At 42.6% G+C, this 25950-nt stretch overlaps 1 protein-coding gene across 1 annotated transcript in view; it reads right to left on the reverse strand.

Annotated features, from left to right (window-relative positions):
- LOC139378261 (cyclic nucleotide-gated channel beta-1-like) overlaps positions 1-16226 on the reverse strand; it is a 43644-nt gene extending 27418 nt beyond the window's left edge. The window contains exons 1-10 of the mRNA XM_071120561.1: positions 16162-16226; positions 13547-13631; positions 13365-13395; positions 13173-13224; positions 12958-13060; positions 12806-12825; positions 12541-12643; positions 820-844; positions 617-701; positions 305-396 (exon numbers count right to left, since the gene is read on the reverse strand). Coding sequence (XP_070976662.1) covers positions 305-396; positions 617-701; positions 820-844; positions 12541-12643; positions 12806-12825; positions 12958-13060; positions 13173-13224; positions 13365-13395; positions 13547-13630 — 595 coding nt within the window. The 5' untranslated portion in view covers position 13631; positions 16162-16226. The remainder of the gene's footprint in view (positions 1-304; positions 397-616; positions 702-819; positions 845-12540; positions 12644-12805; positions 12826-12957; positions 13061-13172; positions 13225-13364; positions 13396-13546; positions 13632-16161) is intronic.
- Positions 16227-25950: the final 9724 nt, after the last annotated feature.

Here is a 25950-nt window from a genome sequence, read left to right on the forward strand (position 1 = left end):
TGTACCGGCACACTGTATATATTGATATTTCTTATAGCTGCTCTTTAATTACTTGTTACTATTATCTCTTATTCATATTTTCTGAAACTGCACTGTCAGTTAGGGGCTCGTAAGTAAGCCTGTGTATTCAGCGCATGTGACTAATACAATTGGATTTGATTTTGATTTGACTAACAAGTTATTTCAATTGAAATCCTCCATTGAGTAGGTTTCATACTCCAGGACTAGGCTTAATCTATGTTGAGGTAACTGGCCTCAAACGTTTAAACTCTGCTTCTACCTTTGCCAAGAGATGACCTCTTACCCTGGGCCCGTTGGGCCTTACTTAGGGCCTCTATGTAGCCTGCAGGGAGCATCACAGGCTGAGGAATAGCATTCTTAATCCAGTTAACCACACTGCAATGCAAGACAGACGGGAAGAAAACAGACAGAGAGGAATAAAGGGAAGGGCGGTAGAAGCCAAGGGGTAGAGAGAGAGGGGGGGGATTAGGATACATTTTGTCAGCGTGATGGGGTGAAAGTGAAGTTACTGAAGTTTGTATATGTGTCTGTTCAGGTGGCAGAGGAGTGGGAGGGGGCTGTACAGTGGGGAGAGGCGTGTCTCTGTGTGACTCACTTGGGGGGGAACTGTGGTATCTGATCCTCTTCCTCATATTCTGAAAACATCTCCACCACAGGTATATGTGGGAGGGGCTCTGCGTCTAGAAAGAAAATAGACCAATCAGTGACCACATCAATAGTGAGTCAAAGCAGTTATAACATTTGTGAGATACCGGTACACACAAATGGGATTGCTGTGTGACAAATTTAAACACATACCCGGCACATCTTTCATGTTATAAACCTGAAAAAGAAAAGTCAGCATTTGATTTACAGCAACATAATGTGAATAACTCAGCATCACAAACTTTTGTTTTTTACAATGGGTATATTAAATATTTACCATATAGTTGTTTTGATCATTTTATGTTATTACATTACAATAGTTTAAAATGCTCATCTGCTGTCCAATTATACATTTATTTTTAAATGGGCTATTTGGTTATGAAAGGGTGCTGTTTTAAAGGAATTATGAATTTATATAAATTGTTAAACAATTGCTGTGAAAGTTTTCAGGAAAAAAAATTCAAACCCAAATCATCAAATGTACACTGAGTATACAAAACATTGAGAACACCTGTTCTTTGACTAACCAGGTCAATCCAGGTGAAAGCTATGATCCCTTATTGATGTCACTTGTTAAGCTTAAAGCCATTTCACTCAGTGTAGATGAAGGGGAGGCGACAGGTTAAATAAGGATTTTAAGCCTTGAGACAATTGAGACATGGATTGTGTATGTGTGCCATTCAGAGGGTGAAGGGGCAAGACAAAATATTTAAGTGTCTTTGAACAGGGTATGGTAGTAGGTGCCAGGCGCACCGGTTTGTGTCAAGAACTGCAACGCTGCTGGGTTTTCACGCTCAACAGTTTCCCGTGTGTATAAAAAATGGTCCACCGCCGAAAGGACATCCAGCCAACTTGACAACTGGGGGAAGCATAGGAGTCAACATGGGCCAGCATCCCTGTGAAATGCTTTTGACACCTTGTAGAGTCCAGGCCCCGTAGAATTGAGGCTGTTCTGATGGCAAAAGGATGGGGTGCAACTAGGGCTGTGGCGGTCATGAAATGTTGTCAGCCGGTGATTGTCAAGCAAGTAACTGCCGGTCTCACAGTAATTGACCGTTAATTAGCATAAAGACGTTTGGCATCTCCTGGCTTCCACACATAGCCTACAAGCCACCAATGCAGACTTTTGGAACATCTACATTTTAAAAAGTGTAATAAATCCATTTAGTATAGCCTAAACCATCACAATAAATCCATTATTTATTTTAGACAGGTCTAAAGAAACATGATATGAAGAAAATGAAGTCTATTTCAGAAGAACAGAATAGTATACTCTGAGTTGTCCTTATGTTAGGCCCTGATATGGCTGTGCCATATGGCTGTAGGCTACACTAGTTCATTTAGCAGACAAGATTTGTTTAGAATTCCGTGGCATTCTTTTTTTTATTATTTTATAGTATGAAGAATACAATTGAACATATACAGTGGGGCAAAAAAGTATTTAGTCAGCCACCAATTGTGCAAGTTCTCCCACTTAAAAAGATGAGAGGCCTGTAATATTCATCATAGGTAAATTTCAACTATGACAGACAAAATGAGAAAAAAAATCCAGAAAATCACACTAGGATTTTTAATGAATTTATTTGCAAATTATGGTGGAAAAAAAGTATTTGGTCAATAACAAAAGTTTATCTCAATACTTTGTTATATACCCTTTGTTGGCAATGACAGAGGTCAAACGTTTTCTGTAAGTCTTCACAAGGTTTTCACACACTGTTGCTGGTATTTTGGCCCATTCCTCCATGCAGATCTCCTCTAGAGCAGTGATGTTTTGGGGCTGTTGCTGGGCAACACGGACTTTCAACTCCCTCCAAAGATTTTCTATGGGGTTGAGATCTGGAGACTGGCTAGGCCACTCCAGGACCTTGAAATGCTTCTTACGAAGCCACTCCGTCGTTGCCCGGGCGGTGTGTTTGGGATCATTGTCATGCTGAAAGACCCAGCCACGTTTCATCTTCAATGCCCTTGCTGATGGAAGGAGGTTTTCACTCAAAATCTCACGATACATGGCCCCATTCATTCTTTCCTTTACACGGATCAGTCATCCTGATCCATTTGCAGAAAAACAGCCCCAAAGCATGATGTTTCCACCCCCATGCTTCACAGTAGGTATGGTGTTCTTTGGATGCAACTCAGCATTCTTTGTCCTCCAAACACGACGAGTTGAGTTTTTACCAAAAAGTTATATTTTGGTTTCATCTGACCATATGACATTCTCCCAATCTTCTTCTGGATCATCCAAATGCTCTCTAGCAAACTTCAGACGGGCCTGGACATGTACTGGCTTAAGCAGGGGGACACGTCTTGCACTGCAGGATTTGAGTCCCTGGCGGCGTAGTGTGTTACTGATGGTAGGCTTTGTTACTTTGGTCCCAGCTCTCTGCAGGTCATTCACTATGTCCCCCCGTGTGGTTCTGGGATTTTTGCTCACCGTTCTTGTGATCATTTTGACCCCACGGGGTGAGATCTTGCATGGAGTCCCAGATCGAGGGAGATTATCAGTGGTCTTGTATGTCTTCCATTTCCTAATAATTGCTCCCACAGTTGATTTCTTCAAACCAAGCTGCTTACCTATTGCAGATTCAGTCTTCCCAGCCTTTTGTTTCTGGTGTCCTTTGACAGCTGTTTGGTCTTGGCCACAGTGGAGTTTGGAGTGTGACTGTTTGAGGTTGTGGACAGGTGTCTTTTATACTGATAAGTTCAAACAGGTGCCATTAATACAGGTAACGAGTGGAGGACAGAGGAGCCTCTTAAAGAAGAAGTTACAGGTCTGTGAAAGCCAGAAATCTTGCTTGTTTGTAGGTGACCAAATACTTATTTTCCACCATAATTTGCAAATAAATTCATTAAAAATAATACAATGTGATTTTCTGGATTTTTTTTCTAATTTTGTCTCATAGTTGAAGTGTACCTATGATGAAAATTACAGGCCTCTCTCATCTTTTTAAGTGGGAGAACTTGCACAATTGGTGGCTGACTAAATACTTTTTTTGCCCCACTGTAAAATAGAAAGGATATTTTCTCCAAACGATTTCAAAAGGAAGTGCGCACATGCGACTATTCTGTGTTGAACCCCATGCCACGTTGTCTAATGATTGGAGACAGGTGCAGGAATACGTAGTAGGGTTTTTTATTTACTCCACTCAAACAAAATACAGAGGTCTAAACCTCTAAATAATACACAGGACGAGGCCCGTAAAACAAGTGCACAATAGCACGTAGCATGGAAGTCGATACAACAGCACAGGTACTCTCAGGACCAACGGACATGGTAACAATAACCGACAAGGACAATGAGGAACAGAGGGCACATATATACCATACTAATCAGGGGGAATGGGAACCAGGTGTGCATAATAAGACAAGTGTCACGACTTCTGCCGAAGTCGTTGCCTCTCCTTGTTCGGGCGGTGCTCGGCGTTCGACGTCACCGGTCTTCTAGCCATCATTGATCCTTTCTTTCATTTTCCATTGGTTTTGTCTTGTCTTCCCATACACCTGTTTTCAATCCCATTCATTACCTGTTGTGTATTTAACCCTCTGTTTCCCCTCATGTCTTTGTCAGAGATTGTTTTATTTGTCAGTGTAGTGTGATTGTTGTATAGGTGTGCGTCGGGTCCTCGTACCCATGTTTATGTACATTTAGTGTTATGGAGCATACTCCGTGGACTTTATTAAAAGACTCCATTTTACACTCCATTTGACTCTCCTGCGCCTGACTTCCCTGCCACCTATTACACCTACGCATGACAGAATCTCTGACCAATATATGAAGTCAGCAGGAGAGGACACTATGCCCATGGAGCTGGAGGAACACGTTCAGGAACAAGCTAGGGAGCTTGACGTTATCAGCTCCTTCATGGATCACATTGTCATGAAAATGGATCGCTGGGAGAGACAGGGAGTTTCTCCAGCGCCACCACCACCACAACCGGAATCTCCCGTGAACGATTTTTCCTCTCCGGAATCAAGGATCCATTTATCCCTACCTACGGGATACAACGGAGATACTGCCGGCTGCCAGGGTTTCCTCCTTAAACTGAACTTGTATCTAGCCACGGCCTCCCCAGTACCATCTGACCGTGAGAAGAGTTACGCCCTCGTCTCATGCCTCACCGGGAAAGCCCTGGAATGGGCCAGCGCTGTGTGTAGTAGGGAGGATGCGGCGCTGGACCATTTTGAGGAGTTCACCCGCCAATTCCGGATAGTATTCGATCACCCACCTGAAGGCAAAGCAGCGGGTGAGCTTCTCTATCATCTGAGGCAGGAGACGAGGAGTGCACAGGATTTTGCTTTGGAGTTTAGGACCTTGGCTGCCGGCGCTGGATGGAGCGACAGGGCCCTGATCGACCATTACCGTTGTAGTCTACACGAGGACGTCCGTCGGGAGCTGGCCTGTAGAGACACCACCCTCACCTTCGACCAGCTGGTGGACATGTCCATCAGGCTGGACAACATGCTGGCTACTCGTGGACGTCTAGATCGGGGTCTGGTTGTTCCATCCTCCCGCACCCTCTCTCCCGAACCTATGGAATTGGGAGGGATGGTGCGCAGGGAGACCGGAGGGGGTTCCCGCTCGAGCACCATTCAAGGTCGCAGAGAGCACACTGCTGGTCGGTGCCGGGTTGGTTCCTCTGGGAATAGAGAGGGCAGGCAGGGCATTCTGGCGTCACCCCAGGTGAGTAGGCACCATTCTCATCCAGAGCCCTCTGCTGCACTAATGTTTGTCTCTGTCTCTTTTCCTGATTTTTCACTGCATTCCCAGTATAAGGCGCTAGTAGATTCGGGTGCGGCTGGGAATTTCATTAATAAAAGTCTAGCTCATAGTTTAGGGATCCCTATTGTTCCTGTGGATATGCCTTTCCCTATTCATGCCTTAGATAGTCGACCATTAGGGTCAGGGTTTATCAGGGAGGTAACCGCACCTTTGTGTATGATAACGCAGGAGGGTCACAAGGAGAAGATTAGTCTTTTCCTTATTGATTCTCCTGCGTATTCTGTGGTGCTAGGCCTACCCTGGTTAGTTTGTCATAACCCCACTGTTTCTTGGCCACAGAGGGCTCTCACAGGGTGGTCGCGAGAATGCTCAGGTAGGTGTTTAGGGGTTTCCGTTGGTGCTACTACGGTGGAAAGTCCAGACCAGGTCTCCACCGTGCGCATTCCCCCCGAATATGCCGATTTGGCTCTCGCCTTCTGTAAAAAGAAGGCGACTCAATTACCACCCCATCGACTGGGGGATTGTGCGATAGATCTCCTGGTAGACGCTGCATATCCCAAGAGTCACGTGTATCCCCTGTCGCAAGCGGAGACGGAGGCTATGGAGACATATATCTCTGAATCCCTGCATCAGGGGTTCATTCAGCCATCCATTTCACCCGTCTCTTCGAGTTTCTTTTTTGTGAAAAAAAAGGATGGCGGTTTACGCCCGTGCGTTGATTATCGAGGTCTTAATAAAATCACAGTGAAATATAGTTACCCGCTACCTCTGATCAATACAATTATTGAGTTAATGCACGGGGCACGTTTTTTCACAAAATTGGATCTCAGGAGTGCGTACAATCTGGTGCGTATTAAGAAGGGTGATGAGTGGAAGACGGCATTTAGCACCACCTCAGGTCATTATGAGTACCTGGTCATGCCATATGGGTTGATGAATGCTCCATCAGTTTTCCAATCATTTGTAGATGAGATCTTCAGGGACCTGCACGGGCAGGGTGTAGTGGTGTATATCGATGATATTCTGATATACTCTGCTACACGCGCCGAGCATGTGTCCCTGGTGCGCAGGGTGCTTGGTCGCCTGTTGGAGCATGATCTATATGTCAAGTCTGAGAAATGCTTGTTTTTCCAACAATCCATCTCCTTCCTAGGGCATCAGATTTCCACTTCAGGAGTGGAGAGCGACCGCATTACAGCCGTGCGTAATTGGCCGACTCCAACCACGGTAAAGGAGTTGCAGCGTTTTTTGTGGTTTTCCAATTACTACCGGAGGTTTATCCGGGGTTTTGGTCAGGTGGCAGCTCCCATTACCTCACTGCTAAAGGGGGGCCCGGTGCGCTTGCAGTGGTCGGCTGAGGCGAACAGGGCTTTTGAGCACCTGAAGACTCTGTTTACTTCGGCGCCTGTGCTGGCTCATCCGGATCCCTCTTTGCCATTCATAGTGGAGGTGGACGCATCCGAAGCTGGGATAGGAGCAGTGCTCTCTCAGCGTTCGGGTACGCCACTGAAGCTTCGCCCCTGTGCTTTCTTTTCTAAGAAGCTCAGCCCGGCGGAGCGAAACTATGATGTGGGGAACCGGGAGCTGTTAGCTGTCGTAGAAGCTTTGAAGGTGTGGAGGCATTGGCTTGAGGGGGCTAAACACCCTTTTCTCATCTGGACTGACCACCGCAATCTGGAGTATATCCGGCAGGCAAAGAGATTGAATCCTCGCCAGGCAAGGTGGGCCATGTTTTTCACTCGTTTTGTGTTTACTCTTTCTTACAGACCAGGCTCCCAGAACGTTAAGGCAGACGCATTGTCTCGGCTGTATGACACAGAGGAGCGGTCCATGGATCCCACTCCCATACTCCCAGCTTCGTGTTTGGTGGCGCCAGTAGTGTGGGAGCTGGACGCGGACATTGAGCGGGCGTCACGTGCAGAGCCTTCTCCCCCTGAGTGTCCAGCTGGTCGTCTGTACGTTCCGTCTGCTGTCCGCGACCGATTGATATATTGGGCTCACACGTCACCCTCCTCTGGTCATCCTGGGATAGGTCGGACGATGCGCTGTCTTGACGGGAGATACTGGTGGCCCACTTTAGCTAAGGACGTGAGGATTTATGTTTCTTCCTGCTCGGTGTGCGCCCAGTGCAAGGCTCCTAGACACCTGCCCAGAGGTAAGCTACAACCTCTACCCGTTCCTTCTACCCGTTTTTTGACCGATCTTCCACCTTCACAGGGTTACACCACGATCCTGGTCGTTGTGGATCGGTTTTCTAAGTCCTGTCGTCTCCTCCCTTTGCCCGGTCTCCCTACGGCCTTACAAACTGCAGAGGCCCTGTTTACACACGTTTTCCGGCACTATGGGGTGCCTGAGGATATAGTGTCTGATCGGGGTCCCCAGTTCACATCAAGGGTCTGGAAGGCGTTCATGGAGCGTCTGGGGATCTCGGTTAGTCTTACCTCAGGTTTTCACCCCGAGAGTAATGGGCAGGTGGAGAGAGTTAACCAGGATGTGGGTAGGTTTCTGCGGTCTTATTGCCAGGATCGGCCGGGGGAGTGGGCGAAGTTCGTGCCCTGGGCAGAGATGGCTCAGAACTCGCTACGTCACTCCTCCACTAACCTTACTCCCTTTCAATGTGTATTAGGGTATCAGCCGGTTCTGGCTCCTTGGCATCAGAGCCAGACCGAGGCCCCTGCGGTGGACAATTGGTTTCGGCACGCTGAGGAGACCTGGGAGGCAGCCCACGTCCACCTTCAGCGTGCCATAAGGCGCCAGAAAATTGGCGCAGACCGTCGCCGCAGTGAGGCCCCAGTGTTCGCACCAGGGGACAGGGTCTGGCTCTCGACCCGAAACCTGCCCCTTCGTCTTCTCTGCCGGAAGCTGGGTCCGCGGTTTGTGGGGCCGTTTAAAGTCCTGAGGAGAGTGAACGAGGTATGTTATAGGTTACAACTACCCACTCATTACCGTATTAACCCCTCGTTCCATGTGTCTCTCCTCAGGCCGATGGTGGCTGGCCCGCTCCAGGAGGCTGAAGTGCGTAATGTTCCTCCGCCTCCTCTAGACATCGAGGGGGTTCCGGCGTACTCTGTTCGATCCATTTTGGATTCGAGACGTCGGGCGAGGGGCCTTCAGTACCTCGTGGACTGGGAGGGGTATGGGCCGGAGGAGAGATGCTGGGTTCCGGTGGAGGACGTGTTAGATCCTTCCATGTTATCAGAATTCCACCGTCTCCATCCGGATCGCCCTGCACCTCGCCTTCCGGGTCGTCCCCGAGGCTGGTGTCGACGCGCAGCTGGAGCCGCGCGTCAGGGGGGGGTACTGTCACGACTTCTGCTGAAGTCGTTGCCTCTCCTTGTTCGGGCGGTGCTCGGCGTTCGACGTCACCGGTCTTCTAGCCATCATTGATCCTTTCTTTCATTTTCCATTGGTTTTGTCTTGTCTTCCCATACACCTGTTTTCAATCCCATTCATTACCTGTTGTGTATTTAACCCTCTGTTTCCCCTCATGTCTTTGTCAGAGATTGTTTTATTTGTCAGTGTAGTGTGATTGTTGTATAGGTGTGCGTCGGGTCCTCGTACCCATGTTTATGTACATTTAGTGTTATGGAGCATACTCCGTGGACTTTATTAAAAGACTCCATTTTACACTCCATTTGACTCTCCTGCGCCTGACTTCCCTGCCACCTATTACACCTACGCATGACAACAAGACAGTCAGTGGTAGTGAATCCAGTTCAGTGACGCCTAGAAAGCCGGTGACCTAGATCACCGGAGCTGGTGAATGGAATGAGCAGCAGTACCGTGGGATCAGTGACAGGTTAACAAAGAAACTGGTCCTATATGCTTAATTTAGAGTTATTTATGCAACTTTAGTTGTGATACAAACGTTGGTCTATGTGTTTAGATTTTTACTACATTCTAAGGCTGCATGATGGTACTCTAATGATGATTTGAAAACAGTTGCAAGATGCACACACTTCATCAGTCTCTCATTCACAATTTGACAAGCACTTGATAAATAATCTCACCAGACCTCGAATTTCCCAGCGGCATTCCCCTTGTGTGGCCATAATGCCCCCTAAAGAAATCCATGCCTTTTGTAGCCAAAGTGGCCATTGTGCCCTTTAGCTGAATATAATAGGCTAATCTTAATTCCCTCTTCCCAGCTGCGGTGCCCTGAAGCACTTCTCACTTACATGGCTCTCTCAGATGTAGCCAATGCCCGTCATGTGATCGGGTCCTACTCACAGACATTTCAGCTAAGAAGAAGGCTACAAGTGAATGAAGACAGACACATCGGGGACGCACTGTTTGAACTGTCCACATTTAGCTATTTTTAGTCAGCCAACAAGATGAGTAGGCCTAACGATCAGCAAAAGCACAAGCCTATGTCAATCTACTATCCCTCATAATACAAAAGTTGACCTATTCTATTGGTCAACTTGTCCATCTGTGCAATAAATAAATATTCCAAACATACTCCCAAACAGCTTAAAATGTTGATAAACTATTAGGATATTTTTTACATTATAAGTGCAGAAATGCACACATTGCAGTGGGATATAAGCGCAAATGTTCCAAAATGAAATCAAACACTGTTCTCGAAAGTGATGGCAAATGTGATTACGCATGTAATGCTCTATTATAAAGGTGCATTTTTATGGTGAAAATGATCTTCCCCAAGCGTAAAACTCACGCGCAGCCTATGTATGCCAATCAGGCTCTACAGTACACTGGTTATAAAGCGGATTTATGTGCTTAATTTTAATAAGTTATTTGGATACAAATAACGGAAAAGGGGCATGGGAGAAGAAGAAAAATGTAATCTATGCACTTAAATAGTGAATGGAGGAAGCTTTTCCTGTGGTTCATTTTCATGCAAGACAGGAGGTAGGCTGTACTCCTGTTGCAAAGAGAAGCAATGTGCTTAAAACCTGTTGAGTGTAGGGGGCAGTATTTTGATGTTTGGATGAAAAACGTACCCAAATTCAACTTCCTATTTCTCAGGCCCAGAAGCTAGAATTTATATATACTTGTCAGATTAGGATAGAAAACACTCTAAAGTTTCCAAAACGGTCAAAATATTGTCTGTGAGTATAACAAAACTGATATTGCAGGCGAAAACCTGAGGAAAATCCAAATGGGAAGTGCCTCTTATTTTGAAAGCTCCCTGTTCCACTGCATGCCTTCCCTCCATTTAAAGGGATATCAACCAGATTCCTTTTCCTATGGCTTCCACATGGTGTGAACAGTCTTTAGACAAAAAATGAGCGAGAAAGATCACATCGCATCAGTGGATGGCTGGGTGCCAGCAGCGTTTTGCATGCGCCAACAGAGTGGAGCAGACATTTTCTCTCTCAATCCTATTGAAAAAGCTAAGGTCCAGTTGAAATATCATCGATTATATATTGTAAAAACAACCTGAGGATTGATTATAAAAAACGTTTGCCATGTTTCTACGAACTTTGCGGATATTATTTGGAATTTTCGTCTGCCCCGTCGTGACCGCTTTGAGCCTGTGGATTTCTGAACATAACGCGCCAACCAAATGGAGGTATTTTGGATATAAAAATAATCTTTATGGAACAAAAGGAACATTTATTGTGTAACTGGGAGTCTCATGAGTGCAAACGTCCGAAGATCAAAGGTAAGCGATTCATTTTATTGCTTTTCTGACTTTCGTGACCAATCTACTTTGCTGCTAGCTGTTTGTAATGTTTTGTCTGCTGAGAGAGATGTCCTTACATAAACGCTTGGTATGCTTTCGCCGAAAAGCTTTTTTGAAATCTGATATGCCAGGTGGATTAACAACAAGCTAAGCTGTGTTTTGCTATATTGCACTTTTGATTTCATGAAAATTACATATTTTTAGTAATTTAATTTGAATTGGGCGCTCTGCAATTCAGCGGATGTTGACGAAAATGATCCCGCTAACGGGATGGGTGCATCAAGAAGTTAATATTAGGAAAGTTGAGAAATAAATATAGTAGGTCTAGCCAAAAGCACCGGCACCAAGTCAATGTGCGGGGGTACAGGTTATCAAAACAATGTTTTCTCACGCGATTGCATAGCCTATAGAAATGTTGCACAATTTGAGCTCATTGGCTCTCATGAAGTGTTTGATGAGATTTTCAATTACATTTGCATGGATGTCAGAGAGATTAGTGGCGGTTTCTAACGTTTGGTATACTCTGTGTATTGCACATCTGTAAGATAAAGAGTACATTTCATCAATCATTGATATAATTTGTCCTTGATTTCTATCCTTTCATTAAAATAAGTGGTTGATGAAATGTGAAGCTTTAGAGCAAATACTATTCTGGATTTATTGAAGGTGTTTGTAAGACTACTCAGACCACTAAGGGGGTGGGTGGGTGTCCGGCCCAGATACAGCCCATTACCTAGCTGTACTTACACATGACTCTGCGATATACTCCTCGTGCGTTTTAAGCAGATAGAGGAACATAAAGGGGAAAAGATGAATTACCGGTATTAGAAAATGAAACTCCAGCACAATGGAATTCTTGTTAGACAACTGGACTTTTTTTGTCTAATCAGCACCACCCTGCTGATTTCCAAAAGCTGAACTAGAATACAATTCAAACTACAGTAGGCAGACCTGGGGAGAGACTGGTAAGCCATAACCACTCAATGCTTTTTAAAGGGTTCAATGCTTTTAAAACTAACAGTTGGCATACTATAAAAAAATAATTAAACGTTACTGATGAGATAATGATGAGATTAAATCTATAGTGTCTTAACACCCTTGATATTATCACAGACTATTTGTTTATAAATCTCTCTCATTTGTAGATCTCTGAAAGTACTGTGAACAATTTTCTTTGATTAAGCTAGTTATTCAAAAGCCTGTTCTAACATTATAGACCATCTCCGGTTATTCATCAAGCAGGGAGCAGATTTATTTTACAAAAGGATTTTAAGTGAGAATATTCAGTTATCATGGGGAGGTAAGGGTTTAATGTAACATTAATGTAGTAATCATGTTTTAATGCAACTGGAGCACTTTTAAAGTTATTATACTGTTTAAAAGCCTTGAGGCAACCTGAAAAACATGATTTTTATAATCTCTTTTTAAGAACAAAGTCTTTTAACTCATTGAGCACCACGTGCTCTCCTGAAAACAAAGCTACCATGACATGATGGTGTCACCTCACCTCTGTTTCATCCTCCTCCTCTCGAATATCCTCTCTGTACTTTTCATCTGGCTGGGGTACCACTTTACTCAGTCCATCTGCAATCCACTTAATCACCCCATTCCTGTTGGAAAGAGGACTCTTCAGTCAATTTATAGAACTATCAAACGTCTTTCTTTTTTGTTTCATATATTTCCACATTTCAACATACCTTGTATATTACTTGAAGAAAAAAATTATACAGAATAAACCAATTCAACACTTTGATAAAGTCCTCCCTTCATACCTTTCATCCTCCTGCAGTGACTGATGGATTGAAGCAGAAAGTGGGGGGAGAGAATGAAAGAGTCACACATTAACCCTTTATACAGCAACAAAAAACATTCCACTGATGAAATCACAGGCTGGTTGATACAGGTAGTGTTGTCTGCCACTCACCCTGGATACAGAGTTGGATCTGCTGAGGTTAGGTGTGCCTGCTGGTTGAGGAAGAGCACTTGTGAATCCATTGGAAAGCCAGGTCATCACTCCACTCGGAATACTGAGAGAGAGAGAAATTACATCAATAAAATCCTCACTTTCATCATCATCATTGGTTGAATACTGTATGCAAGCAGACCAACCAGCTCACAGGTCCAATTTAACACACATACCTGTTGTCCTCAGAAATATCATCTTCCTTCTGTTTGGCTGGTTGTGCCTTGACTGTTGAGAAGCATTTACATAAAACAGAAGTGAAGAAGAGGATCAACAAATTGCATAAGCAATTATAAAACACACTTATTCACAGTTCTTTCATGGTGTTACAAAGCTACGATACAATGTTTGTAGAACAGGAGCATTACCTTTTTTCACTTCATCTTTAGACACGTTTCTCTTTGGGAGAGAACGATTAAGAGAGACAATCAGGTAATGTGAAAAGGACAAAAGTCCTAAAGAAAAAAACATATCTTTGGTAATATCATGAGAGTTTTTCAGATATACATGTGAGTTGATCTGTGAGCAGGCATAATTAGTGTGGTCTTACTGGTGCGGGATTGGCCGTCTCCTCTCCCAGAGAACCAGGGGCGTCAGGGGGCTGAGGAACCACCTTCCCCACCCAGTGAAACATCCTGAGACAAAGGCAAAGACCAGGACAACAGCTCAGTAACACCTGCCAAGGTGAGCATTCCATAATATGAATAAACCAGATGTTACTATGGTACCTTGAGGTCAGACAAAGTCAGAATGTCAGATAAACTATAATGGAACATAAAACTATTGAAGGTTAATCTAGTCAATCCAGAGACCATAATGATTATAATAGTCATGATCACATACAGTTGAAGTCGGAAGTTTACATACACCTTAGCCAAATACATTTAAACTCAGTTCTTCACAATTCCTGACATTTAATCCAAGTAAAAATTCCCTGTCTTAGGTCAGTTAGGATCACCACTTCATTTTTAGAATGTGAAATGTCAGAATAATAGTAGAGAGAAAGATTTATTTCAGCTTTTATTTATTTCATCACATTCCCAGTTTGTCAGAAGTTTACATACACTCAATTAGTATTTGGTAGGATTGCCTTTAAATTGTTTAACTTGGGTCAAATGTTTTGGGTAGCATTCCACAAGCTTCCCACAATAAGTTGGGTGAATTTTGTCCCATTCCTCCTGACAGAGCTGGTGTAACTGAATCAGGTTTGTAGGCCTCCTTTCTCACACACACTTTTTCAGTTCCTCCAGCATCTTCACAATGTCCTTTGCTGTTGTTTTGGGATTGACTTGCACTTTTCGCACCAAAGTACATTCATCTCTAGGAGACAGAACGCGTCTCCTTGCTGAGTGGTTTGACGGCTGCGTGGTCCCATGGTGTTTATACTTGCCTACTATTGTTTGCACAGATGAATGTGGTACCTTCAGGCGTTTAGAAATTGCTCCCAAGGATGAACCAGACTTGTGGAAGTCCACAATTTATTTTTCTGAGGACTTGGCTGATTTCTTTTGATTTTCCCATGATGTCAAGCAAATAGGTACTGAGTTTGAAGGTAGGCCTTGAAATACATCCACATGTACACCTCCAATTGACTCAAACAATGTGTGGAGAGGGGAGGGGGGCAATGCAAATAGCCTGGGCAGCCATTTGACCAGATGTTCAGGAGTCTTATGGCTTGGGAGCAAGAAGCTGTTCGCACTCCGGTACCGCTTGCTGTGTGATAGCAGAGAGAACAGTCTATGACTAGGGTGGCTGGAGTGTTTGACAATTTTTAGGGCCTTCCTCTGACACCGCCTGGTATAGAGGTCCTGGATGGCAGGAAGCTTGGCCCCAGTGATGTACTCGGCCGTTCGCAATACCCTCTGTAGTGCCTTGCGGTCTGAGGCCGAGCAGTTGCCATACCAGGCAGTAATGCAACCATTTGAGGATCTGAGGACCCATGCTAAATCTTTTCAGTCTCCTGAGGGGGTATAGGTTTTGTCGTGCCCTTTTCACGACTGTCATGGTGTGCTTAGACCATGTTAGTATGTTGGTGATGTGGACACCAAGGAACTTGAAGCTCTCAACATGCTCCTCTGCAGCCCCGTCGATGTGTATGGTGTATATTACTAAAAACTCGCCTGTTGCTGACCCCTGATTTACAATGTCATGTCAGATCTTGTGGGGAGCTTTGACTTTGGCTCTTGCTGGCAGCAATTATGTTGTCAATAAACACTCTCCACATGCTGCTTCAAGATAATAGTTGCCAGTGCTTGAGCTTGTGATCAATACAGCACAGCTACTTTAATATTTTTACGGAAATCAAGATCAATGACGCGTCAGCCACCTTGTTAGGCAAAACCTGACTTTGACTGTTAAAGAGATGTTCAAATAGAATAGCATGTTGCAGGGCATAACGTTCAACACCACACCACTAATAAGCTGCTTTAGAGGACAAGCAAGTTAACACAGAACAGAAGATGGGAACAAGAGCAAGAAAACATATTTAATTAACAGTGAGAGAACATGCATAAAACATTATTATCCCGGTGTGTTTCTTCTGCCTTTTGTTTTTTCTAAAACAACCATATATTATAATGAATATAATTCAATTCAAAAACAATTTATTCTGTAACATGTCATCCCATGTACAGGTCAAGTTAATTAATGTTGCACCTACAAAACCTACACTCTGCCACACTAGTATACCTGTAGAGAACCACCTGATTTTTGGCCTAATCTGAGGATCATAGCTCAATCATAGCTTTGATTTCTTTGCATTGAAGCAGGCACCAGTAAATTACTATACTATAAAGTCCCAAAAACACTGGTGCAGCCTAAACATGCTATGCAAAAGCAGAGGATTTTATCCTGCTGACAATAGTGCTAGCAGTGGTCTGTACAAACTGCTCTGTAACCAACAACCTCGCAAACATAATCAAAATGAACTATTCCAAACTTGCATTTTCTCAACTATTGCAAGTATTATAAATTTGCACAACACCACTATAACTACTCTTAAATAATAACATATACCTGTAAAATATTTACACATAACCATCACAATTTCAGTTTACAAGATCAGCACACCACAACATTGACATCTCAGCAGAAAATGTGAAAATAAACCCATTAGTAAATCCATTCAGAAATATTAGGTGAAGAGTTAGTATGAATATATCTTACTTGTATGTTCAGCGGTGGTGCAGCTGCATACCTGAGGGAGCCCAGGATGGACAGCAGTGTTCTGTCTGGATTAGGATGAAGAGAGGCGCCGCTAAAGGGATTATGGACCTGAAGGACGGCACTACTTTGCTGAGATTAGCAATAAAAACCTCAGGCCGTACATGAACCCCAAAGCCTCAGGCCCAAACTGACAAGATTCTCTGTAGAAATTTAAGCTGTTTAAATAAATGTAGTTGTTTGAGTTGCATGAATAAAATCAGGGCTCACTGAGGAATGAAGGGTCACTGTGAGTGGAGTCACTTGGCGGGTACTTGTGACAAAATACTGTATGTAAATCATAGATAGAAAGATATAGTACAAATTACACACTATACAATAAAACAAAATCAAACATATTCTATACTTTCTCACCCTCTCTTAAAATACCGGTGCTCCAACCTTTTACCCCGTAATTTCTCTCTTTGTATGTTTTTGTGTGCCCCCGTCATGGAGCGGCACACTTCCTGAAAGATTAGCAGTTAGCTAACACTGTTGCTATTACAGTATGTAAAGTAGAATTGTCTATAACTGTCTTTCAGATTGTTGCTAGTATATCTGTTTATTCTCATTATTGTTAAATGTGCATAGCAACAGACAGCAGCACTTGTTGACGTAACTGTTGTTGTGGTGTGTGGTCACCGAAAGGCCAAAAAAAGGTGTCCTTGCAGTACCCAGTGGTAGGCAGTCCTTAAGCTAATTACTGAATCTGAGAATCAGCGATCCCTGTACTTATCCCTGTATCACACGCCAGGGGATCATTACTTGTGATGCATGTCTGTCAGGGACAGTCAGGGACGGGACCACTGCCAGGAACGGGACTTGCACTCAACACGACATTACACTAGGTTTGCCTTAGGCAAATGAAAGGCCATTGGTCCCTGAGTTTAATACTGTGTTTCCATGAAGATTACCATGGAATGAGTCTGTCATGACGTGGCCCTTTAAAGGTGTATATCGTGGCTCCCCCTCTCTCTCACTCTCCCCACCACAAGTTTTATGACTTTACGACAGGTCATAAATACCCAATGCTGGAACTAGAGTTTTATACATGGGGTGGCCAGGGGGTGGCCAAGGCTACTTCAGGGGGTCCATAGAGCATGAGAGAAAATGAGTGTGTAACCCTAACCTGGCATCTAAGGAGCATGAATGAATCCTATGATTGCTGATTAGAGGTAGAAGTGATAATTAACTTAACCCGGAGTTCTTCAATGTGGCAGATAGTGTGGTCCAAAAGGGTTACTTCACTAGAATTCTTTAACATACTATGAAGTCAGTGTCTCTACCTCGGAACTGCAGCTCAATGTCTTTCTCTCACACACACACACAGGAGAGATTGGGTCACTATGTTTTCATGAATATATAATCTGGGTCTATAAGTGTTGAACATCCAAAATATTTTCAGAAAATAAAGCTCAAGCACCAAGGAGATAAGATAGCATGTGTGTTACATAAATTGCATAGTTTATTTACAAAAAATGTAATTTACAAAAAATAAACACTGCAATTTGACATACAGCAAGCAGAAATGGACTTGAAAAATAAATATTACAAAGACTATGATATTTATTCTCATATATATTATGTTAACTAATAGCAAAGAAACGTTAGTTAGTACACAGTGCAGGTTTTAATCATGACCAGAGGGACAGCCTAAGTGCCAAATTATCCTAGGTAGATTTAAAACAGCATAATTCTGCAGATCTGGTGAGAACTGGCTAAATGTTTCAAACTCATCCATGTCGAGGGAGCATGCCCTCCTTGACTTAACCTGTCATCAACCATTGTTGTCCTAAGGTGGGTTTTAATCTGTTTTAAAGCTGAGAAGCTTCTCTCGCAAGAAGCACTGCTGACTGGTGTAGCAACAGAAATCTTAAAAAGTCGAAATAGCTCATGGAAGACCTCTTTATAAGGTTCTAGAAACACAACAAAGTCAGGGAGAGTAGACAGTCTGTCCCTTTCACTTTTCTCTCTCCTATGAAGAAACCTCTTGGTTTGATGAACCTCATGTTTGCGGTCCTCTAAATCGGACTCAAAGTTCTGTGCAAAGGCATACAGAGGCTCCTCATTCAAGAATGTTGTGCTCTTTGGGTTTTAAGAGACTGGATCCCTTGCATTATCTCGCAATTCTTTGAAAAACACCTCTGCAGCTCAGCTGCGAGACTGTCAAGCACCTGATAAAGGATAGCTCTTTGGAAGCTCTCACCATCATTTTGGTGACTATTTTTCTGTTCTACAGTGCTCATTCTCAACGAGTCGTGAAATCTTAAGCTTGTTTTAGGCTGTCTTTTACACACTGTTTGTACACTTATTTTTCAGTGCTCTGCAATCTCTTCAACCTCTTTCCATAGTTCTCAAAAGTAACCCTCACTTCTGTAGTCCTGTAATGTGTCTGTAAGGGCACCTACTAGATCCACAGCCCTTCCTGTAATGTGTCTGTAAGGGCACCTACTAGATCCACAGCCCTTCCTGTAATGTGTCTGTAAGGGCACCTACTAGATCCACAGACCTTGGTAGGTTAAGAGAGCTTGATTGGAGCATGTCAGAAAGACATTTGGCATCACCAAGCACTTTACAAAAGGTAACCAAAAGCCCTATGACATGTAAATCTGAGAAAGAAGGCCCCATGCATTCATCCTTTTCTCTATGAGAGGAAGATTGTCAAAAAATGACCCTGGTTGTGAGTCATCAAAGAGTCATCAGACTCCCGATGACCTCTCTATGCTATATTTTGAGTGGCAGTTAATAGGAGCACATCTGCAATTGTTTTAATGTAAGTACAGTTTATCTCCACTTTATTTTTCTGGTCCTCATTTATGACATCTAACTTTGATGAGTTTCTGTCAATAGCCATTTTATGCTGATTCCAAGCCATCAGAGTCCCTGGGTTCGCGCCCAGGCTCTGTCGTAACCGGCCGCGACCGGGAGGTCCGTGGGGCGACGCACAATTGGCCTAGCGTCGTCCGGGTTAGGGAGGGCTTGGTCGGTAGGGATGTCCTTGTCTCAGCATAATGCTCTGCCTTCGAATTGAGCTTAAACCCAGAATCTTTAAACAACGCCTTTTTCCAGTTACAAAAACCTGACTGTCCTTAACCACTGCGACACCCGGGAGGCCCCGGAAATGTATAATTAAGGGATCCACAAGATTAGATACTAACAGCTGCTAACTAAAATGTGTAGTGTAAGGTATACGCCTACCATTGGGTCCTTTTGGAACAGCATATCTGGTGCTTGATGCAGTTGGGAGGGGCTAGATGACATCTCCTGGCAGCTCTGGCTCACTGTCTTGCTCAGAGCCAGAGGTCTTTATGTCATCCCTTGATACATCTACTAAATTAAAATAACATTAGAACCATTAGTGTATAATCACAATGAAAATGCCACAGCCATCAAAACAAGAACACACATGAATCAACAACAAACATTTTAAAGTGAGGCTTAATCTGACAAAATCCTCTATTACAAGTTGAAGCTAAACTTAAATTATTATCTGTGCATGTGACTGACTGCCTGGTAGATGTTCTGACTTGGTGGTGGTAGACTGGGTCCTTGTGAAGTCTGACCACACTGACTCTGACTAGCCTCAGGTAGGGAGATGCTCTGGGGTCCGGTGGTGATGCAAGGGCTGGGGTCTGTTTTCACCTGATCTGCCTGGTTGTGCTTCTTTAAAAAGAAGTCTGATATCTCTCCCTTTCTTTTCATTTTTTGCATAGGGTCAATTAAACATAAGACAGTCTATGGTTACATCTAAGCATGCAATTACCCACAATTTAGTCCAATCTCAATCACAAATCTCCATTATCATAACTGTACCTTAAAATCAACTACCAGCCTAAGTTACTAGTTAGATCATGGCTAGCCCTACTCTGCAGTAAGTAATTTAGCTAGCTATAAGTTCTTACACCTTTATGATAGCCTGTTTGCTATCTGCAACTTGTAGTAATCTTTGGATTAACGTTAACAGATTGATAATAACAATTGTTTGTTTTGAGTTCAAGTACGAAAATCTAACTGAATTAATGGATTTCAAATTGCTGAATGTTATCTTGCCGAACACTGACAGCTGTAGCCTACTAGTTACCCCACATAAGCTAAACATTCGTATATTGTTACTTGCGACATTGCACTGTATGTGTGTATTACTAGCACAGATGTAAACATAATGTTAGGCTAAATTGGGAACCGATCTCTCTTATCTGATTAACTGTCTGTTAATGGAGCCAAAGGTCTAACGTTAACTTACACAGCGACTCAACTTTCATAAAGTTTTTCAGGAAACCTAAACCCAATGCTAAACCTTAAAACTTTAAATATGATGCTTTCGCCAATCGCGAAAAGAGCTTGTGGAGCTGTGGAAATATGATATTTTCTTCTTCCATATGTTCTTCTCATTCTTCTGTATCTCGCAACCAACGTTAATATTCTATCTTCCTCGTTCTCGATTTGAAAACGTCTAAGTAAATGCTTCTTTCAACATGAGCTGAAATGTGATGTCAATCAGCATTAAACTTCCAATACCGAATGAAATTTTGGGGTGGTTCCCGGAGTGGCTAATCAGATGTCAGGGTTATCTAGTGCCACCCCGGACACCCCTCTGGCTCTGCCCCTGTAAATACCTGGTATAAACTGCCATGCAGTAGAGGGAGAGAGTCTACCAGAACAAAGAGCTTCTCTTAGTTCAAAACTCCCGATTCCCAAAATGGGAGAACTAAACAATATTTCTACTTCAGAATGTGGGAATGGGCCGTAGACACTTAAGGGACATTCATGACGAGTGTGTTTCATTTGGTGATCTCATGAAGGACAGGAAACACACAAAACGGGATCTCTTAAAGTGTACATTTCCCAGCTGTCAGGTTTAAATCTAAATATATTGAAACTTATGTGATTAAACATGAAACTATTTGTGAAAAGATGTCATGTGATATTAACCTTCTAAATGAGAGTATGGATTTTCATATAAAGATTAACTAGTCAGTTGCCACACCCCCATGAGCCCAGACATCACATTAGGCCTCATAGAACAGCCCCTTCTTCCACAAGTTTAAAAAACAATCCTACAAAAAATACATTAAGTCAGAGAACGCCGGGACAGAGTCCCCACGTTAGAATGGCTACAACTCTATAGGCCACGGAGACCATACAGCTGTAGTTTTGGCTACACGGCCGGAAATGGTTCAACTCTGAGACTATCGATCACTACAGAATAAGAGTAAATCTTGGACGTATAATTACTAGTCTGCAGCTAGAAATTACGTAAGTCTAGAACAAGAATGCCGACAACCGCTGAAGCATCTATTCTATGACAACATTTTCGAATGGTACTGAAGTATTCATTCTAACCACCTACAACCACAAAAGACATTGTGACTCCTGGGAAAGTTAACCAGAGACCATGATGAACTCTACAGGACAATTGAGGATTCCAACAGAGAAGACAAGACATACGGGTGGAAATACAGTTGATGTCGGAAGTTTACATACACTTAGGTTGGAGTCATTAAAACTTGTTTTTCAATCACTCCACAAATTTCTTCTTAAGGTATAGGGGGCAGCATTTTCACTTTTGGATAAATAGCATGCCCAATTTCAACTTCCTTCTACTCATGCCAAGAATATAAGATATGCATATTATTAGTAGATTTGGATAGAAAACACTCTGAAGTTTCTAAAACTGTTTGAATCATGTCTGTGAGTATAACATAACTTATGTAGAAGGCAAAACCCCGAGGATTAACCGTTCAGATTTTTGTTTTTGAAGTCTGTCTGTTCAGTGAGTGAGTTCTCATTGGGAAACAATATTTCTTAGGCACTTGTTTTCAGTTTCTACCGCTTCCACAGGATGTCTCCAGTATTTGGAATTTGGTTGAGGTTAATTCCTTTGTGCAAAGAAGAAGTACGGCCATCTAGGAAATAGGTAACACTGTTGAGAGTTGCGCAAGCCTTGAAAAGTAGCGTTAGATTCCTCTCGTCCTCTATTGAAAACAGATAGACCCATCTTCAATTTGATCGATTATTAACGTTTAAAAATACCTAAAGTTGTATTACAAAAGTAGTTTGAAATGTTTTGGCAAAGTTTACAGGCAACTTTTGAGATACTTTGTAGTGACATTGCGCAATTTGGAAGCTGTTTTTTTCTGGATCAAACGGGCCAAATAAATGGACATTTTGGATATATATGGACGGAATTTATCGAACAAAAGGTCCAATTCTGATGTTTAACCAGTTGGATATAGGGGGCGCTATTTTTATTTTTGGATGAAAAACTTTCCCGTTTTAAGCACCAGCTGTCAGTGCAGCTCACAGATCACTGCACCTGTACATAGCCCATCTGTAAAAAGCCCATCCAACTACCTCATCTCCATACTGTATTTATTTATTTATCTTGCTCCTTTGCACCCCAGAATCTCAACTTGTACATCTACCTTTCCAGTGTTTCATTGCTATATTGTAATTAATTTGCCACCATGGCCTATTTATTGCCTTACCTCCCTTATTCTACCTCATTTGCACGTACTGTATATATACTTTTTCTACTGTATTATTGACTGTATGTTCGTTTATTCCATGTGTAACTCAGTTGTTGTATGTGTCGAACTGCTTTGCTTTATCTTGGTCAGGTCACAGTTGCAAATGAGAACTTGTTCTCAACTAGCCTACCTGGTTAAATAAAGGTGAAATAAAATGCATTTAAAAAAAATAGTTTGACACCCCTGTCTTGGATGTTCTAGATTGTTCTGGGTTTAACCTGGCTGCTCAATCCCCTGTTCTGCTGATGCTGAAGGTTCCCTCGTGATGCACCTGTGACTTGTCGTGTCTGGTTTATCATTAAATGTGAAGACTTATTCATATCAAATCAGTTCTCTAGGTTTAATTATTATGTGATTAAACGAATCATGTAAACATTAAGTAACTAGGAAATCGGGGCACCATGGGCAAATGTTTAGAGTTACAGAGTTAGATTTTCCCGACTAACTCTTTAGATATTTTAATATTTTTTTCAATTAGTCTTCCATTAATGATTATTAATTGTTACCTTCGTTAGTCTCATTCCAAACGCTGTAAAATTATTGGTTATCTGCCCGAACCCTAGTTTCCATAATGAATCAGCAATATACAAGTTGGCTTAATTATTTATTTACTAAATAATCACAGAAATACATAACAAAACAGTAGATATTGGTTACTAACAATGATAGAAAAGTCTCTAGTGGGCTAAGCCGATATGACGGCATGGTAGAAAAAGGAAAGAGAAGGGGACTGAGAGAGCGGGAAAGACAAAATGGATTCACTACACACAGTCTATAATTATATTAATTGAAATGCTAATCCTTTGCACATGAACGGACGGACGCTCATTCGAGAATAGTTGCAATGTACAGTATATACAGTTGAAGTCGGAAGTTTACATACACCTTAACCAAATACATTTACACTCAATTATTATTTGGTAGTATTGCCTTTAAATTGTTTAACTTGGGTCAAACTTTTCAGATAGTCTTCCACAAGCTTCCCACAATATGTTGGGTGAATTTTGGCCCATTTCTCCTGACAGAGCTGGTGTAACTGAGTCAGGTTTGAAGGCCTCCTTGCTCGCACATGCTTTTTCAGTTCTGCCCACACATTTTCTATAGGATTGAGGTCAGAGCTTTGTGATGGCCACTCCATTACCTTGACTTTGCTGTCCTTAAGCCATTTTGCCACAACTTTGGAATTATGCTTGGTGTCAAAGTCCATTTGGAAGCCTCATTTGCGACCAAGTTTTAACTTCCTGACTGATGTCTTGAGATGTTACTTCCACATAATTTCCCTCATCATGATGCTATCTATTTTGTGATGTGCACCAGTCCCTCCTGCAGCAAAGCACCCCCACAACATGATGCTGCCACCCCCGTGCTTCACGGTTGGGATGGTGTTCTTTGGCTTGCAAGCATCCCCCTTTTTCCTCCAAACATAACGATGGTCATTATGGCCAACCAGTTCTATTTTTGTTTCATCAGACCAGAGGACATTTCTCCAAAAAGTACGATCTTTGTCCCCATGTGCAGTTGCAAACCGTAGTCTGGCTTTTTTATGGCGGTTTTTGAGCAGTGGCTTTCTTGCTGAGCGGCCTTTCAGGTTACGTCGAAATAGGACGCGTTTTACTGTGGATATAGATACTTTTGTACCTGTTTCCTCCAGCATCTTGACAAGGTCCTTTGCTGTTGTTCTGGGATTGATTTGAACTTTTCGCACCAAAGTACGTTCATTTCTAGGAGACAGAACGCGTCTCCTTCCTGAGCGGTTTGACGGCTGCGTGGTCCCATGGTGTTTATACTTGCGTACTATTGTTTGTACAAATGAACCTTCAGGCATTTGGAAATTGCTCCCAAGGATGAACCAGACTTGTGGAGATCTACAATTGTTTTTCTGAGGTCTTGGCTGATTTCTTTTGATTTTCCCATGATGTCAAGCAAAGAGGCACTGAGTTTGAAGGTAGGCCTTGAAATACATCCACAGGTACACCTCCAATTGACTCAAATTATGTCAATTAGCCTATCAGAAGCTTCTAAAGCCATGACATCTTTTTCTGGAATTTTCTAAGCTGTTTAAAAGCACAGTCAATTTACACGGAACCCAAACCGGTTGCGCGCACGCTATCGTGCATACATTTATTTTGTCCTCCTACATCAAACGCGATCACGACACGCAGGTTAAAATATCAAAACAAACTATGAACCAATGACATTAATTTGGGGACAGGTCAAAAAGCATTAAATATGTATGGAAATTTAGCTAGTTAGCTTGCACTTGCTAGCTAATTTCTCCTATTTAGCTAGCTTGCTGTTGCTAGCTAATTTGTCCTGGGATATAAACATTGAGTTGTTATTTTACCTGAAATGCACAAGGCCCTCTACGACAATTAATCCACACATAAAACGGTAAACCGAATCGTTTCTAGTCATCTCCTCCTTCCAGGCTTTTTCATATTTGAATTTATATGGTGATTGGCATCTACACTTTCATAGTATTACCACGACGACTGGCAAAACATTTAGTCTTTCAATCACCCACGTTGGTATAACCAATGAGGAGATAGCACGTGGGTACCTGCTTCTATAAACCAATGAGGAGATGGGAGAGGCAGGACTTGTAACGCGATCTGTGTCAGAAATAGGAAGGATTTCTATTCTAGCCCTTGGCAATGCAGATGCTCGCAAGCAGTGTGGGAGCAATAATTGAATAACATGGATTTCTACATTTATTTTGCGACGCACACGACGTGTCCGGTCTGGTCAGCATGTTAGTGTTTGTAAACTTCTGACCCACTGGAATTGTGATACAGATAATTATGAAATAATCTGTCTGTAAACAATTGTTGGAAAAATGACTTGTGTCATGCACAAAGTAGATGTCCTAATCGACTTGCCAAAACTATAGTTTGTTAAAATAAAATTACCTCAACCTGCAATCCACTTTGCGGACCTGTCACGGTTCCACGTATTGGAAACAGATAATAATGTTAGTATACCTTAACTTCCTGTTCAATTTCACTGGTGTTACCTAAACAATCAAACCAAAAATCAAAACTATCACAAAACTTTTACGATTCAACTATTCAGACATGAATCCCTTACAGCCAAATATAGCCCAGCGCGCACTAGATTTAGCATCTTCTCAGACTACCCTGACAAATTGAGCTACTTTTAAAAATGTATTTGGAACTTTTAGCAACTTTTGAAAAGTGACTCAAAGCTATAATGCACGCATTTC

This window comes from Oncorhynchus clarkii, chromosome 2 (assembly GCF_045791955.1).
Source record: "Oncorhynchus clarkii lewisi isolate Uvic-CL-2024 chromosome 2, UVic_Ocla_1.0, whole genome shotgun sequence".
NCBI classification, from domain to species: Eukaryota; Metazoa; Chordata; class Actinopteri; order Salmoniformes; family Salmonidae; genus Oncorhynchus; species Oncorhynchus clarkii.